Source organism: Gossypium raimondii, chromosome 6 (assembly GCF_025698545.1).
Source record: "Gossypium raimondii isolate GPD5lz chromosome 6, ASM2569854v1, whole genome shotgun sequence".
NCBI lineage: Eukaryota > Viridiplantae > Streptophyta > Magnoliopsida > Malvales > Malvaceae > Gossypium > Gossypium raimondii.
In genome coordinates this window covers 11,205,740-11,224,120 of record NC_068570.1, presented here as the reverse complement: position 1 = coordinate 11,224,120, position 18,381 = coordinate 11,205,740, and the positions used below count along the sequence as shown (strand labels likewise).

General features: G+C 35.7%; 1 protein-coding gene and 1 long non-coding RNA gene across 2 annotated transcripts; one reads left to right on the top strand and one right to left on the bottom strand.

Moving 5' to 3' along the window:
* The first annotated feature begins 9,682 nt into the window (after window positions 1-9,682).
* Window positions 9,683-11,951, top strand: LOC105773580 (uncharacterized). The gene is made up of 2 exons (XR_008196784.1): window positions 9,683-10,711; window positions 11,325-11,951. It is a non-coding gene; the product is annotated as an uncharacterized LOC105773580 (long non-coding RNA).
* LOC105773579 (probable glutamate carboxypeptidase LAMP1) lies at window positions 11,362-17,649 on the bottom strand. The gene is made up of 12 exons (XM_012595584.2): window positions 16,399-17,649; window positions 16,230-16,297; window positions 15,949-16,030; window positions 15,748-15,840; window positions 15,510-15,662; window positions 15,263-15,331; window positions 15,058-15,145; window positions 12,813-12,896; window positions 12,532-12,620; window positions 12,300-12,416; window positions 12,076-12,219; window positions 11,362-11,853 (listed from the first exon to the last, which is right to left on the bottom strand). Exons 1-12 carry the CDS (start codon window positions 17,344-17,346, stop codon window positions 11,671-11,673), a joined length of 2,118 nt encoding a protein of 705 aa, XP_012451038.1. The 5' UTR covers window positions 17,347-17,649; the 3' UTR covers window positions 11,362-11,670.
* Between the last annotated feature and the right edge of the window lie 732 nt (window positions 17,650-18,381).

The following is an 18,381-nucleotide window of genomic DNA, read 5'->3' as shown; positions in this document are numbered from 1 at the left end:
AGCTTTTATGATCAGTGAATATATGGCATTTTTCACCAAACAGATAGTGTCACCATATTTTCAATGCAAAGACAATAGCTGCTAGTTCTAGATCATGTATCGGGTAATTCTTTTCATGTGGTTTAAGCTGTCTAGAAGCATAGGATATTACTTTACCTTCTTTCATCAAAACACAGCCTAAACCATTCAATGATGCATCACTGTAAATTAAAAAATTCCTTACCCGATTCAGGCTAAACTAGAATGGTGCTTCAGTCAACAAGGCTTTCAATCTGTCAAAACTTTACCTACATTTATCAGACCATTCAAATTTCACATCTTTTTGCAATAGTCGTGTCATCGGTGAAGCTATCATCGAAAAACCTCGTAGAAATATCCGATAGTAACCGGCTAATGTAACACCCTAGCCCGTATCCGTCGCTGGATTACGGTCACGAGGCATTACCGACCAAAACACAACTTATAACAGTATTTCATTTTAAGTCATGTACAAAGTTATAATAACTCATTTACAATAAAATTTCAAATTCAAATAGTAACCATCAAATTAATCATATAAATCACATTCAGTCATATTAAACATATAACTAACAAAATCAAAACATAATTATTTAACTCTTTCACATATACAAATTATGCTCCAGAAATTTCAATCACATGTTCGAATCAACTAGCCTGTCACAAGTCTTGTTACACATGCTTATTAATTCCACTATTTGAATTATAAATACATCTCACTCATGACATTCGACTTATCAAATTATATGACAGCTTATTACACTACAATTCCATGCGCATAGTAATATTACAGCATAACCGAACATACGTTTGATGTTATCCTATTATGCACACTTCACCTTAAAAGCAAAAGCCATACAATATAAGCCTTATAAATATATAACACGAATCATATGCTCAACTCTCTAATAGTATTCAAATACCTAATAAAATTAAACATTTTATTCATAATTCTATACACGCACATATTAAACCAAATAAATTATTAACTTACCACATGGTAGATTATGCTTTTAGTACCATATATATATATATATATATATATATATATATATATATATATATATATACACGCATAGTCACCATGTCAATATGAACCATTAAGAAACCAAACCTAAATAACTAACCATTAAGGCATAAACATGTGCACACTTTACCATTCATTTTATCATCAATTCGACTAGTAAGATAATTTATAAATTTATAAACCTGTCTCATTACAGTAATATTTATCAACTAAACACCATTGACAATTCAAGCATACTTATCTCGCATATCAATTATCAAGTTTAGACCTCATATGCCAACCATTCAAACTTCACCTATTCGGTCATTAGCACAACATCTCAATAATTCATACCATTGCCATCTCTCAAACTTAAGCTTAACACACTATCTCATAATCTTATATCAAAACAATATATCACTTATAACTAATCAAATGACCATTATGATTCGTACCTAAAAATCAAATTTACAAGCAATCATATATATATATATAACTTAGTTCATATAAACTTATCATGATCAAAATCACAATCATCACCATATTAACATCACATAACCGAATCATAAACAAATACATCACACATATATATATGAAACATACTTTCAAAAAGGAGCTTATACCATGACTAAATATTCACAACTATTAGCAACATAATCAAGTCATTTTCGCATGGCTATATAAACACATTTCAAAACCAAGCATATCAAGCTAGACTATACATGCCATATGAAATAAATATAAGTTTTCTTTCAAGGTACCAAAATAGATATCGATAGTGTGATGATGTTCCTCAACGGTCCCGAGCTCAAGCTAGCTTTCAAAATCTGTAAAACAACGAATAAACATACAAAGTAAGCTTGGAAAGCTTAGTAAGACATAAGCAAATAAATTAACACAAGAACATTCATAAATCATTTTGAAACAACCAAACCTAACTAACTCCATACATATATATAATCCCATTTCTCATAAAGTTCACATAATTACTATAATCATCAACACTTACCTTTTCTTTCAAAGTTCGTATAAACTTAATACTTACCTTAATCATTTAAAATGAACTCACATTCGGTCTTGCCATGTCTTTGCCAGTAGAACCATTCGGAATCAAAAGGATACGCGGATAGCTCAAAAAGCTCGTACAATGCCAACGTCCCAGACGTGGTCTTACATGTAATAAAATAATGATGCCACTGTCCCAGACTGGGTCTTACACGTAATCATATACGATGCCAATGTCCCAGACATGGTTTTACATGTAAATCCCAAATCGATGCCAATGTCCCAGATGTGGTCTTATACAAAATCACATATTAGAATCCTATGGTTCGTACGGGGCTTTCGGATGTCATAATTCAATCGTATCAAGCTCGTAAAGAATTCTCTCATGCATGAAAAAATCTGGCATTCACACATATATTCATTAAAATTCAATTCGAAATTTATAATACATATACATTCAATTTAACGACATTTATTTACTTATAAACTTACCTCGGACGAAGACGAACCGATTGGAACGACTATTTGACAACTTTCGACTTCCTTCAATCCAAATCCGATTTCTTTCTCTCTTGATCTAAATTAATTAAAATTTGACTTGTTTAATAACATACTCACTAAAATTCATTCAAAAATACATAATTTGGCCTCTAACATTTCATATTTTCTCAATTTAGTCCCTATTTCAAAATAACACAAAATACACAAAATTTCACTAAACCCAACTATAGCCGAATTTTACTAAGGTTCATAGTAGCCCATTCATTTCATTTATTTCACATTTCAACCCCTAAATTTACAAATTTCACAAATAAATCCCTAATTTAGATTTTTATCAAAATTTACTTAACAAAATTTAATAATCTATCAACACATATTTATTTTTCATCATCAAACAAAAAAAATCAAGCTATCATCAATGGTAACTCACAAATTCATCAACCAATTCAAAAATTAGGACACGAGCTAGCTAGAATACGAAGCAACGATTTCAAAAACGTAAAAATTATCAAAAACCGAAACAAAAACATACCTCAATCAACACCTTCAATGGTCGAATGTACAAAAGCTTTAAAACCTCCTTTTTCTTTTCTTAATTATGTTAAATAAAGATGAACTAATGCATGACTTTATTTTATGTTTTATTATATTAACATATTTAACTAAATTACAAAATTAACCTTTATGAATTAATTAGAAAACCATATAACAAAAGCCCATAACCGTCCACTACATTGTTCCATGGTCAAATATCCACTTAAGGACTTCACCTTTAATTAATTAAAGCAATTTAACACTTTAACAAATAGCATGATACTTTTTCATTTTACGCGATTAAGTCCTTTTTTTTAAAATCGAGCACAAACGATAAAATTTTCACATGAAATTTTCACACACATAAATTAACATGCTGTAGACACCGAAAATAATATTAAAATATTTTTTGACTCAGATTTGTGGTCCCAAAACCACTGTTCGACTAGGGTCTAAATCTGGCTGTACAACTAATCCCAAAAAACATCTAACTTCAGTCACATTTTTCGGTGGTTTCCAGTTAACAATTACTAAAACTTTATTTGGATCCACCCTGATGCCTTCAGTAGATACTATATGTCCAAGAAAACCAACTTCCCGAAGTTAGAATTCACATTTACTGAATTTAACGTACAACTATTTCTCACGTAGTGTTTGCAGAAAAATTCTTAAATGATCAGCATGCTTGGTTTCATCTCGAGAATATACCAGAATATCATCAATAAATACCACCACAAATCTATCTAGATATTGTCTGAAAATTCTATTCATTAGATCCATAAATACCGCAGGTGCATTTGTTAAGCCAAATGGCATCACAAGAAATTCATAATGTCTAAATCTAATTTTGGATGTTGTTTTTGGTACATTTAAGTCTTTTACTCATAACTGATAATAAGCAGAACGGAGATCAATCTTTCAAAACACGGTGACACTTTTTAATTGGTCAAACAAGTCGTCAATACGAGGCAGTGGATACTTGTTCTTGATTGTAACTTTATTAAGCTGCCGATAATCAATACACAATCTTAGAGATCCATTTTTCTTCTAAACAAACAGAACTGGCGCACCCCAAGATGAAGAACTAGGTTGAGCAAAACCTCTGTCAGTCAGTTCTTACAACTGTGCTTTCAACTCTTTTAATTTTGTATGGTGCTATAGATATCGATGTTGTCCCCGGAATAAGATCTATAGAAAATTCCATTTCTCTAACCGGTGGTAATTCGGGTAATTCTTTTGGAAACACATCAGGATACTCACAGACTACTGGCACTGATTTAATCTTGGATTCAGATGCCTTAGTATCCAATACATAGGCAAGATAAGCATCATAACCCTTTCTGACGTATTTCTATACTAACATGGTTGATATCACATTAGACAACCCATTCAAATTATCAGATTCAATACAGATCATTTCACCATTCTGACATTTCAACAAAATATACTTTTGTTTGCAATTTCCTATGACATCATGCTTAGTTAACCAGTCCATTCCCAGAATTACATCAAACTCATCAAACGGTAATAACATCAAATTGGCCGAAAAATAGAAACCTTGTATCATTAACAGAAAATTCTTACAAATTTTATCCACTATCACATAATGGCCTATGGGGTTTGATACTTTAACCACGAATTCAGTAGACTCGACAGGTAAATTTTTAATTGACACTAAATTTGTGCAGATATATGAATGAGTTGAATCAGGATAATTAAAGCAGTTATATCAGTATCAAAAAGAAAAAAGTACCAGTAATAACATTGGTTGCAGAGGCGTCCTCACGTGCACGAATAGTATATCTCCTTGCCGATGCTCGTGCTTCAGATTTAACAGTTGAATCTTTTATCGTACCTCGACTACCACTGATATTGTCAGGGTTACGAGGTGGTCTACCTCTTATAGCGGAGTTGCTTGGCTTTGAAGTCTGTACAATATCTTTCTCAAACCTTTTCGGGCAATCTCTGAGATAGTGGTCAAAAGAACCACATCTAAAACATGCTGCGCTTCTCATGCGACACTCACTAAAATAGAATTTATTATAGTGTTTGCACCTGGGTTTGGTATTTCTGACACTGCCTGCAGTCGCTATAGATATAGCCTGAGATCTCGGATTAGAGCGTTGAATACTTCTGTATTTCCCCGAATACCTTGTAGAAGTGGTAAAACGATCATAATATTTTTTTTGTTTTCTTCGAGGCTGACTGGTATGATTTTCTTGTAAATCTTTTACTTGAAGTTTTGGCTTCCATTTCAACTTGTCTCTTTTCTTTACTCAATTCTTCAGCTTTATGAGCTCAGTCAACCAATACCACAAATTATTTTAATTCTAGAACCCCAACCAACAACTTGATATCTTCATTTAAACCCTCTTCAAACCGCTTACACATGGCAATTTTAGTCGGGATACACTCCCTGGCATATTTACTCAGTCTGACAAATTCTCGTTCGTATTTAGATACTATCATATTCCCCTGTTTAAGCTATAAAAATTCCTTCTGTTTCTGATCTAGGAATCTTTGACTGATATACTTTTTTTTTGAATTCAGTTTGGGAAAATTTCCAAGTAACCCTTTCCTTCGGTACAACAAAATCAGTGTATTCCACCACTAGTATGCTGAGTCTTTTATCAAAGATACAGCACATTTCAGGCATTCAGCTAGAGTACAGGATAGTTCTTCAAGAACTCTGATAGTGTTTTCTAACTAGAATTTAGCCCTTTTAGGATAATCTTTGGTTATTGCTTTGAATTCTTTTGCCCCATATTTGCAGATTTTATCTACAGGAGGTTTACTAGTTCTAACAAGTTCTGTACCTTGTGGCATATCGGGAACTGGTTGAGAGACAGGAGGGGTGGAGGTTGTTGTACAGTTGGGTTTGTTCTTACAAACTCTATAAACCACTCGTTCATCATTTGGAAGAAGACTTCTTTAGCCGATTCTCAGACTAACGTAGCATGTACGAGTCTAGCTATACATGTCATTATATAACCTGTGATAGTGTGATATTTTCTGACCATTTTAAATATGTTTTTCATATAGTAATGTCGTCCAACCCAGCTGAATCCGAAAAAGCTGAGAGCAATGCTCAAGCTTCAGTTCAAAGAGTAGCATCTAGTAGTAGAAGGCCCGTAACACCCTTAACCCATATTCGTCGCCAGAACAGGGTTATGAAACATTACTGGAATAAACATATCAAATACAAACATTTCATAATACTTAACATTTATGTCAGATATTATTCATAAAGTCCCTTCTATGAGCCCTCGAGGCTCAAAACATACATTAGAAACAAGTTGGGACTAAACCGGGTACTTAGAGAAATTTTCAAGAAATTTTAAAATTTTCCTTGGTGTAGGGGACACACGCCGGTGTGGTCAGGCCGTGTAGCTCACACGGTCAAGAGACACGTCCATGTCTCAAGCCGTGTAGGCATTCGAAATAGGGCACACGGCCGTGTCCCAACCCTTGTCCATACCCGTGTAACTCTCTAACTTGGATCACACGACCGAGGCACACACCCATGTGCTAGGCCGTGTGTAGTTGCAGGGGTCACACGGCCAAGCCACATGTCCGTGTGCCAGGCCGTGTGAAAAATCCTGAGCATTCTGTTTTTAATTTTAAAGATGCAGGGGACACACGGCCAAAACACACGCCCATGTGCTAGGAACTTTACTCGTTGAATCATTTAAAATATCGATGGATACACAGGTAATACACACGAAGTATACGAATCTATAATTCATCAAATCATATTCAGAAGTGCTAATTAGAGCACATAATCGGGAATCCTTCTCTCGAGCCATATAATGGGAAGCTCATGTGAGCCATGTAACGGGAAGCTTATCCGGGCTGTATAATGGGAAGCTCATAAGAGCCATAATCGGGAAGCTCTGGATAGCCATATATTGGGAAGTTCAAGCGAGGCATATCGGGAAGCTCACAAAGAGCCTTTAATCGGGAAGCTCACAAAGAGCCATATAGTAGGACGCTCATAGGAGCTGTGATGTGTCTACAACACATGCAGAATCACAACCAATCGAGATGCTTTGAAGAGCTATTAACTAGAAGCTCACAAAACCATTTAACAGGAAGCTCGAGAGGGCCAAATATCGGGACGCTCTTTCAAGCTATGGTGTGTCCGCAACATATGCAGGACTACAACCAATTCGGGAACCCTGTATCCATCGAATTTCATTTGCTCAAACGGGACTTAATATTTATCGAGCACTGTCAGATATGTGATCAATTTCATATATATATAACATTTATACAATTCACATATTCAACATTCAATTCAAACATATAAATATACACAATTTAGTTACACGAACTTACCTCGACAATGTTCGTGTATACAAAATCTACTAATTCGTTACTTTGTCTTTTCCTCGATCCAATTCCGTATTTGGTCTATCCAGATCTATGCGAGTAAATTTAACTCAATTTAATATAATTCATTAGGCAAAATTACCATTTTGTCCTTATACTTTCATTTAATTACGATTTCGTCTTTAGGCTCGGAAAATGAAATTCATGCAATTTAATCCTTATTCCAAACCTAGCTAATTTTTACATGTAACATTTACAACCCATGTAATTCATAAAATTTAGAATTTTTCCATAACTTTTACATCTTTACAATTTAGTCCATAAATCACAATTTCGTCAAAATTCACTTTACAAAAGTTGTTTATCTATCAACAACCTTTCATTTTCTACTATAAATTTCATAATTCATGCATATTCATCCATGGAAAAACCCTAGTACTTTGATAACATTACAAATTAATCCCCGAGATAGCTAGATTAAGCTATTACAAACTCGGAAACATAAAAATCATTAAAAACGGGACAAGAATGCTTACCCAATTAAGCCAAATAAGCTTGCTTGAGTTCTCTTCTCTTAGCTAGGGTTTCCATAAAAAAAATTTGGGAAAAATGATGAAAAAGATTATATTTTCATTATTTAATTACTTAACATCTTTTATTATTTTTACTTTCCAATTTAGTCTTTTTCTTTTCTTAAATTTCTATGAATGAATCATCATACTTATCTACTAACTCTTCTTAATGGTCTATTTGCCATATAAGGACCTCAAATTTTGAATTTCATAGCTATTTGATCCCTTTAGCTACTAGAATTAAACTTTTACATTTTACGTAATTTGGTCCTTTTCTCAATTAAACATGAAATCGGTAAAAAATTTTCTTAACAAAATTTCTATACGATATTCCTATCATAATGCAGATCATTAAATGATATTAAAATAATTTTTCTTACGGACTCATATTTGTGGTCCCAAAACCACCATTTCGATTTTACTAAAAATGGACTGTTACACACCAAGAAAAGCCCGAGAGTTGACCAGGGCAATGCCTTATTCCTTGAGCAATCTACAGAAGAAGGGGTGCAATGGCAAATGGAACCCAACTCAAGCACATAAAGTGGTAGCAGGAAGCTGTGCTCGATGGTTTCGCACAACCGATGTGACCTCTCTAAGATGGAGAACTCATAAACAAAATTGGGGAGCTTTATCCCCCGTATGGCTAGAACCCATTGCAATTCCTCCCGCTTAGTAGTACAAGGGTAGATTTTAGTCGTCACAAGATCCCGAGAAGTTTCTCGTTCCCATGGTGAATGGACTTGAACTATTCGGTTACCGACCCCTCTCATCTTCATCATGATATTGATAAAAGAAGAAAGCACAAATGTTTTTGAAATTACCTTTGTTTCAAATTATTGGAAATGCTGTGTGAAAGATTTAGGGCTTCAAAGGTTCCTCCTTTTAAAGAAAGATTCTCTTTTTTCTCTTTAACGATTCGCATAATCGAGAAAAATCAACGATCCAAAAGTGAGCAGATGGAAAAAATTCAACTTTTAACGATCAGATACGCATACTCGATGCCCACTCGCGCATATGATAGAGCAATCGTTATGCATCACAGCTTGCAACGTACCTAACAAGCTGCATTTAAACTTGACATGATGGACCTAAGAGGCGCCACTTTATAGCACCCCTTAGGCCGACCCCTTAGGCCGACTGAGGGGGAGTAGATTGTTATACATCAGATACCACCGACCCCGACCCTACTGGGATCCGGGTTTCTGACCCGTGACTCAAATAGGTCCCACCAAGAGATTGAGTGTGAAGCGAACCACGAAGAGGATAGCAAGGTGAGTTCAAAAACCCTACTCGCAGAGAGAGCTTGTGGACCAAGCTCACAAGACAAAGCCAATGACCCAGCTCGCAACGCAAGGTCACCGCCTCAGCTCACGTACACCTAGGGAGCTTGTAAAAGGGGTTGCGTGCTCCGCAGGCCACCTAGACACGTGTCCTGCAGGTATGGAGCCTGCCCAAAACGCTAGTCCCATAAACAGAAAGGATCGCGTGCTCAGTAAACAAATGCCTAACAAACTTGAAGTTTGTAGAGAATGTCAGTACTAGGAATAGAGAATGTCAGTACTAGAGGCAACAGTGTCAAGAAAAAATAATGGAGTCCTATTACGAGCTATAATAGCATCTGTAACAACATGTATAAAGACTTGAGCGTTCCTATTAATAAGACACGAGAAAATATTACTCAAAAAATAAAAAATGGTGTTATGATTTTGTTATGAGTTATAAAGATAAATAAAGTTACGGGATAATGAATATCCTATTTGTGTTGTATATTCAAATAGGGTTGACAATGATTGAATTTGATATTATTACGATCTTATCCGTTCACGGATCCATGAATCACAATATTACACATTCACACCCTCGCCCACAGTCTGACACACTCTTCCACTCCCTATATAAACAGCATTACCCCCAAACCATCAAATCACGCGTCAGTATCCAATCTAAATTCAAAACCAAGTGGTAGCTCAGCTCTGCGGAGAAGATGAAGCACAGTGGAAAGAATAGCAAAGGCAATGGAAAGCAATCCGATGTGAGGAAAGATAGGAAATCGGGTACGGGAATGAACGGATCGCCCAAGAAAGGAGGTCATGGTGGCAAGTTCACTTGGGTTGGAGATGGCCTTTCGCCTGCCGAGATCGGGGTTGAAACAGAGCTTGTCGATGTCACGGATCCTAATTTCGAAGATCCCTATGAGATCCTGGCCGATTGATTGGCTTCATCATCGCTTTTGCTTCTCTACTTTGGTTGTAAATATTTCAGCAACTCAATGAATAAATTGTAATGCTTGCCATTTCCTCTACTGCTTATATTCTGGCGATGTTGTCTTAAGCTGAAGGCAAATGAAATTGTTCAAAAATCTTAAAAAATCCAAGTGATTTGAATTGGATGATTTATTACCTGTTTCATCAATTCAATTAAAACTTAGCCAAAAAAACAAACATATGCCAGTACATTCAAGAAAAAAAAACTAAAAATCTACAATTCATCTGTGGGATGGAAGATCAAGTTTAAATGCATAATGCATGGGCATTAACAACAATTCTGGAGGATGGTTACATTACATACCTTGTCGGCATTGTTTTGGGATTTTGGGTTTCTTGTACACGTTAATTCATGGCAGTATGCTCTTGTAGGAAGTATGTGTTTCAGTTTCTACACTGCTAGGCCTCTTATTTATGTCGCTGCTGGCTACAATGAAATCACACTTCGACATGCAGAGAATGAGAGCTTCCACCAGGTAGACATATTTGATGTATATATGTAGTTCCAATCGTAGTGCTGTTGTTCTTAATCTATATTCAAATTCGGATCTTGAATTCTGCCGTCTAGCCACTTACTCAGTTTTGTACGGTTTGTAAGCATGTAGGCTGTAGGCTTATACGGGATTTTTCATTATTAATACAAGCTTTTATCAAGAAAAAGAGAATAGCGTGGGTTATCATTGTTTAAAATTAAGGGAAGAACTTGTTTCTCCCTATACATTCTTGCATCTGTGTGCAAACAGCAGCCATTGCTGATCTCTTAACTTCTTGAAGTTCAATCTTTCTGTTATTTGCGTTAAGTTGTTTGTGGTTCATGAAACTAAATTGACCTAGACAGTATTTGGGTGGCAGACACCGATTCATTCACAGTCACGCATCACATTCTTTTTCCATAATTTTCTTTCTATTTACGCCAGATATTACCTGTTGCTCCACAAGGAGCTTAGACAATATTGAAATGTGGAGATGCCGAGATGGTTAGAATAGATGAAATGTGAAAAGGAAGTATGTATGAGAGTGGATGTAGAACTGACAGTACATACAATGTCATGTGAGATGGTTTCTCTAACCAATATGTTGGATTTGCAGGAGATAATATAACAAGCAGATAGGGACAAGAAGTGCATTTGAGACGAACATAACGCTAATGCCAAATCAGGTTGAATGAACTTATTGATTTTTGCATTAGTTGGTCTATTTGCCTTAATTCTCGATGCCAATGCTATTCCCATTTTGTTGTTCCCTTCATGAAAGCTGTGACTATAGTATGAAATTCTGACATAGAAATACCTGAAATAAGGCTCAGTACTGATGATTGATTTTAATGTAATCTGGCAAGGAAGTAAGTGAATTTTCTATAATCTAGATCTCTCTCATGTCCCTCACTCTCACTGAAGTATATTGCTGTCTCAAGGGTAGGTCCATCTTGCAGAATTCATGTGAGTTTTCCATCAAGGACTAAGGAGGCATGCTTGACAGCTCTAGCAACTCTCCAAACTTCATGTTGTACCACATGCCATGATTCGGCAGTGTTCAGATTCTTTGCATTTTCAATTGCATCATCTATTCCTGGGAAGGATGTAGATCCATAATCATTGTGCCTTGATGGTGCATAAATCTGCATGTCACAATGTCGGTATTTAGTCCATTTAGTAAAAACTATAATAATGAATAATATATATCTAGAGGTTTCCATCTTCGGATTATGATATCTAACTTCGTTATATAGTGAATTGAAAATGAAATCTTGGAACAATGAAAGTAGTTTGTGTGTGCCTGTGTGTGTGCTTTCTTTGGCCATATGGAAGTAGCTTGGTGAATGTAATTAAGGAAAGCTTACCAAGTGTTTGTACCATGGCCTTCTAAGAAGTCCATCACGGTCCGTAAATGCCCGTTCTGCCATCATTAGTCTATCATTGAGTTCACGTACTTTGACATGGTCGTTTCTCCTCATTGATGTCCAACCTTTAGCTTCTTTTATTTCCTAGAGAATGATACTTACATTACCTTTCTGCTCAATACTATTTTTTCATTTTCAAACTTGATTATGGAAACTGTTGTTACCTTTTTCTGGTTATTTATCTTTCTGGCTGCTTTTGATAGCTCCTCGATAGACTTGAACAAGGGAGAAAAGGTTATGCCCTTATCTGAAATCTCATTTTCCAGGTCTTCTGCACGCTTCTGTTATCATGTATTTTGTTTTATTGCATTAAGATTTTCAGGCTAAGCACTAAATCTACGTGTCGCATGCATATTGGACTGCAATTAGTTATTTATTTTCTAAAGGTTAATTTACCTGGAGTTCCAATGCATAGGAGTGATAATTAAAAGGCAAGAACTCTTCATCTGCCAGCCGAAGAGCAACTAAACCCCAAACGCTAGCCACTGTTTTTGTAAAAAAAAGTAATTTGTAATTTGGTTTTTTAAGGCTTCTTTTAATTAAATTTCTCAAATGAATTGTTTGACTGGAAAAAGTAATTAATACAACAATTGGATGTTGAATGAGCAATGAAGAGGAAAAACCTTAGATGCTACCATTTGCTCAAGGATTTCTAATTATGAGATGCTGTTATGTACCTGCAACATTTCTATGAAACATTGGGTCCCCAAAATTTTCCATCCAGGTGTAGTCATCATACATTGAGTGATATACTGGGTATCCTGCATGAACAATAACTTTTATCAGGCAGAAACAGGAAAACTCTATACTATCATATGTTTGCATCTACTTTGCTAGTGGCTGTAAAATTCTGGGGGTTTAAAGCTGCATCTAAGGTAAATGGCTTAAGCAATTAGAAAAGATGTCAAGTTGAAGTACCTTGCAGTGAAATTTATCTTTCATAGAGGGGTAGGGGCAGTTGACAAGGTAAAAAGTGATCAAAGATTCAATTTCTTGAAGGTCTGCAGGTTAATATTGACTTCTAACTTGAGAGTGGGAAAGTCATTTGGCTGCTTAAGGAAATGTTCTTTAAGTTGTGTTATACTTCTTTCTGATACAAATTATAATCTGTCATGTGTGGACATATATGATGCTTAACTTCTCTTTTAAGACAAACAAATAATCTTAGTATTATGAGCATGTATGTAGGCTGTGGGCCTCTTAGTTTGGATTAATGTCTAATGAACAATTTGGCTTTTCTTTTTCATGAATTTACATGGATTATGAGTTATTCTTGATGGCCAAAGTTGAAAATAGTTGGGAACTGGTTTCAGGTTCTATAATATTTGTCAGAGTACTAGTTATTTTATTATCATTTGTCATTACCCTTCTGACCTGATGAAAATACAATGAATTCTTTCTTTCAGAGTACTACATGGTTTGACAAGGTTTGATATTTTATTGGTCGTGTAGTTGCTAGATCTTCATATCTGCTTAAGTTAGGCTATATTGGAAACTTTCTGCTAGGGGTGAGCAAAACTCGATTAGACTCGAAAAAATCGAAAAAAAATTCTAATTTCGAGTTAAACGAATCGAGTTATTCGAGTTAATCGAGTTATTCGAGTTAATCGAGTTATTCGAATCAACTCGAATTTTTTTTTTCGAATTTCGAGTTCGAATCGAGTTGAGTTTTCAAATTCGAATAACTTGAATAATTCGAATAATTCGAATATCAAACTATAATATTTTACATTTTTACCCCAAACTCTTAAACCTTTTTACTTTTCCCTCAAAACTTTTACTCCTTCCCACTTTCCCCCCAAAACTTTTACTCCCCTCCCCTCCCAACCCCTCAATCTACCCAAAATCCATTTCCCACCAAAATTTTACTCTCCCATTTATTTTTTCTCAAAATTTTACTCCCAAAAACCCTCAAAACCTTTTATTTTCTCCCAAAATTTTTACTCCCTCCCACTTTTCCCCTAAAACTTTTATTCCCTTCCCATCTCACCTCCCATCTACCCCAAACCCTCCCCCTCTAATTTTTTTTAATATTTTTCCTCCAAAATTTTACTCTCCCTATTTACTTTCCCTTAAACTTTTATTCTCCAAAACTTTTTATTTTCCCCCTAAACTTTTACTTTTCACCCTTTACCCTCAAATAAAAAATCAAAATTATCCAAAAAAAATTCACTAAACATAAATAGTAATAATTTTATTTATATCTACTATTTATATTATTAAATTAATTTTCACATTTTATATTATTTATATTATTGAATTGTTTAGTCATATCGAATATTTATATTAAAATTGAATTATTAATTATGCCATAAAATATTCGTGTTAAAATTTTATATTGGTATCAATTTCAAATTTTATTTTTAAAATAACTTTTATTAAAAAATCATATTTTTACATTTAATATATTTTTAATTCCAAAATATATAGTGACAAGAATCTGAAGATAATTGAAACAACTAAGCAAGCAAAAAAGTTAACCAATATATAAAAAATTAATAAATAAATTATGAAACGATGAAAGTTAATAAAAATTTTGATTAAGGTGGACAAATTTTATTATGATGGGTGACAATGGTTACAAGGACCCAAAATTATTTTTTAAAATTTAACTCGAACAAATATATTCGATTCGATTCGAATTCCATCTCACTCGACTCGATTCGAGAAAACTTCAAATAAAGTTAGGATGATAAAATGAGATTCGAAAACTCGATTAACTCGAAAATTTTCGATTCGATTCGATTCGATTGAATGCTCACCCCTACTTTCTGCTATATATTTTTCATCTGTATATTGCTCAAACTATTCTGTGGGTGTTTAACTGCCTATTTGAATAGCCTGGCATGTATGTTATCCTCCCCCTTTTTGGTACCATTGTTAAGTAGAAGTAAAGTTTACAAGATACAATGTGCTTATTACCTGCTCCGAAACGCATGTCAGCTGCTGGAACACCAATATGTTGCAGAAAAGCTGCATAATCAGAACCTGCTCCTCCTAATCGTCCAATCTTCACAGGTTATGTGCAGGATAATAAATTCATTAACTTTGATGCAGATATGTAAACTACATGCACCAACCAGACAAGTTCTTCGGAATCATTTTGTTTCACTTTCATTATACTCACCAGAGAAGACTCAGTGGACTGAATCCATTGTTCGTAGATTGTTTGTGATGAGTTATCTGGATCTTGAACCTTCAAAAATCAAATAGAAAAATGACTAGTCAAGTGAGAGAAGAGTGACAAGGATTGAACTCCAATGACACACTGACTATACTCAGAACTTCTTTTATTTTATTTCGTTTCTTCCATTTAGACTCGGCTACTATTGCTATTGTCCTTATGTTGGTTTGGTTTAGCAGTTTTCAGATACCTGTTGTGCAGCTTGTTTGAGCAGATCATCAAGTTGTGGAGTTCCAGAAGCATGAAATCCTGCTCCAGATACCGCGCAGTCAACATTTAAGTATGCAACCGCCCTTGAAGCCAACAAGTCTCTGTTTTCTTCTACCCATTCTGTCGATCCTGTCTGGAAGTACTAGCCTGTTTATATTTCAGTTCAGAAAGAGGCAATAAAGATAGATGCATACGAGAGATAACCAGGCAAGACAGACCAAGCCATACTCCTCAGCATCCCAATTGCACAAAATAATTGTTCGTCGTGGTTTCCAACCACTTCTTTGTAGTTTCTGGAGTCTTTGTGCAACCTGCATGATGGGGAATTCAGCTGAAATGCACAATTTGTCCCGAGGGTGAAATCTCTGCTTTTAGCTTTGACAAGTAGAAAGTGTGGGATGTAATGGGATTATAATCACCTCTAGCAGTGCTGCAGTACCACTGTTGGGATCGACAGCTCCAAATGTCCATGCATCACGATGATTGCCCAGAATGACGAACCTAGCAATAGGATATCATTATAAAACAAGTGCTCTTAATTATTCCAAAGTCTTCTTATCATTGGCTAGTCATAGTGTTTGCTTAGTCGATTGCTATATTCATTGGTGAATTAGGTTAAGTCCTAATAATAATAGTGAATATCCAACACAAATGTGAGTAATTCATATGCAGCAATGTCCATATATGTTTCTGAATTTACCGATCGGGCTCCTCCACTCCTTCAATAACACCCATGACGTTTTGAATTGTTGCTATGACTTGTTTCCCCTGAAAATCTCATTCAAGCAAACCAACCCATTATTGACCATTTAAGTTGTGGTTCATTTTGACAGGTTGACCTATCCGAATTCAAGTTCATCAATGCTTACATTGTACTCGAGATTCACAACTCCTGGTCCTGGTCCAACTCTGTAAGTTGGGGCATCTATGCTTCCCTGCCAATTATCTTTTGCAATTTGTCCACCAATTAACCTCAAGATTGTTTCACCATCCGCACCTGATATCGGCATCGAGGGTATTAAAGGAACATCTCCACTGCTCTCCACCTCCTCAATTGACACCCTCTCACACCCTTCACTGCTAGCCCATCCAGGCGTAGTGGGGTCACCAGACCCATTATAGACTGTTCCCACCTGAACCCCACTCGGCGGCATCCATTTGTCATCGGGAAACCACTTTGCATCACCTCCCCCACCTCCATAATCTTTCCTATCAGTATACACCAGTGCCCCAATAGCACCAGCTTCAAACGCATTCATCACAATGTCTCCCCTATAAATCTCTCCGTATCTCGCCAAAACCACAGTACCAGTAACGTTCACTCCCATTTCTTTCAATGTCCCGTAGTCCTCCACCCGCCCATAGTTCACATAAACCACTGGCCCGACAACCGAACCAGACTTGGCATATGCGTGGTTAGTAGGCAGCACTTCATCAGCCACATCTGCATAGGGATCACCCTCGTATATTTCCTGCTTGAGATCAAAAGTTATAGGCGGTTCTGAAGGAGAAGGTGTCAGAGTCAAGGAACGTGAATCTGGGTAGGTTAATAAAACATCATAGGAGACGATATGTGCCTTGATGTTGCAGGCGGAGAGTGTTGAAAGAACATAGGATGCAGCCTCAGCGTTGGCTTGGGAGCCTGCAACATGTGGGCGGCGGGTGAGGGTGCGGAGGTGGTGAGATATGGAGGCATTATCGGACAGGGAACTGGATATAAACAGCGAGTGATAATATGATTTTGGAGGGGGAGAAAAGAGGAGAATAAAGAAAGAGGTGGCTATGGCTAGGAACGTGGCTCCGGTGGTTTTCAACATGGAAGCTTAATCGGTCTTCAATGCCTAATTCGTTTTGACTGTTGAGGTTCTATTTGGTTTTGCAATGAGGGGTTGAGGAAGAAAATAGATTTAAACTACTAGATAATGATTGAATGAATAAAAATTGACATATATATGTATATATATTTATGATTTGCTGCTAACGAAGGATGATAAAATGGCAATGTTTTAGTAGCAGTGTTGGAAATTTCATATCGATATCCCTTTGTTTTTCTTGGTTTAATCTTTGGATTCTTAATTTTTGTTTTGTTGTTATGATTGGGAATGTAAGCCTAACCGTTTGATGATTCCAAACCCCATCCATTACAAAATACAAACATTTGAGTTGGATTGTTTCTTCTTATCTTTCCCTAAGAGTAGCTAAACTTGTATCCACTGATGTAGTAACGTCAACTACCAAAGGCAACTTGACATTTAGTTCATGGCAATTTTATTGATTAAATTAAGGGCTGTCTGAAAGTAGAAAGGGTAGTGTGGGTTTGGAACATTAGAACTCTTGGAAATTTGTACAGATATGATCACGGGCTTAGAGGAAGATGTCCCAAAGGAACCTTTTTTTTCTTGACGGCCACCCCTTTGGCTGCCCTTTTCCAGTTTTACAATTTACACTCAAAAAGCTTCATTCTTTCACTCAATTTCTCTCTATGTCCTCCCTCCCTGTTTTATTTTTTGAGTCAACGGGATAACTACTAATATTTTTTTGTTGGCTTCAATTCTAGAAACATGGGAGGTGGTCCTTCTGCCACGTGTCCTCCACCCTCGAATTGAATTCCAGAAATTCATCTCTATCCACTTCCAATGCTCTTTGACTTTATATATATTATGTTTATTTTGGGCCTGCATCTGAATGCTCATTACTCATTTACCTTCTCTAACTTTAAAACTTAAATATCCATACTATTATTTAAATCTTTAATTAAATAAATATCACGAGTTAACTAGGCATCATCTCGATTTTAAAAATTAAAAAATTATTTTCTATAATTAAAATAAATTATATTATTTAAGGATATT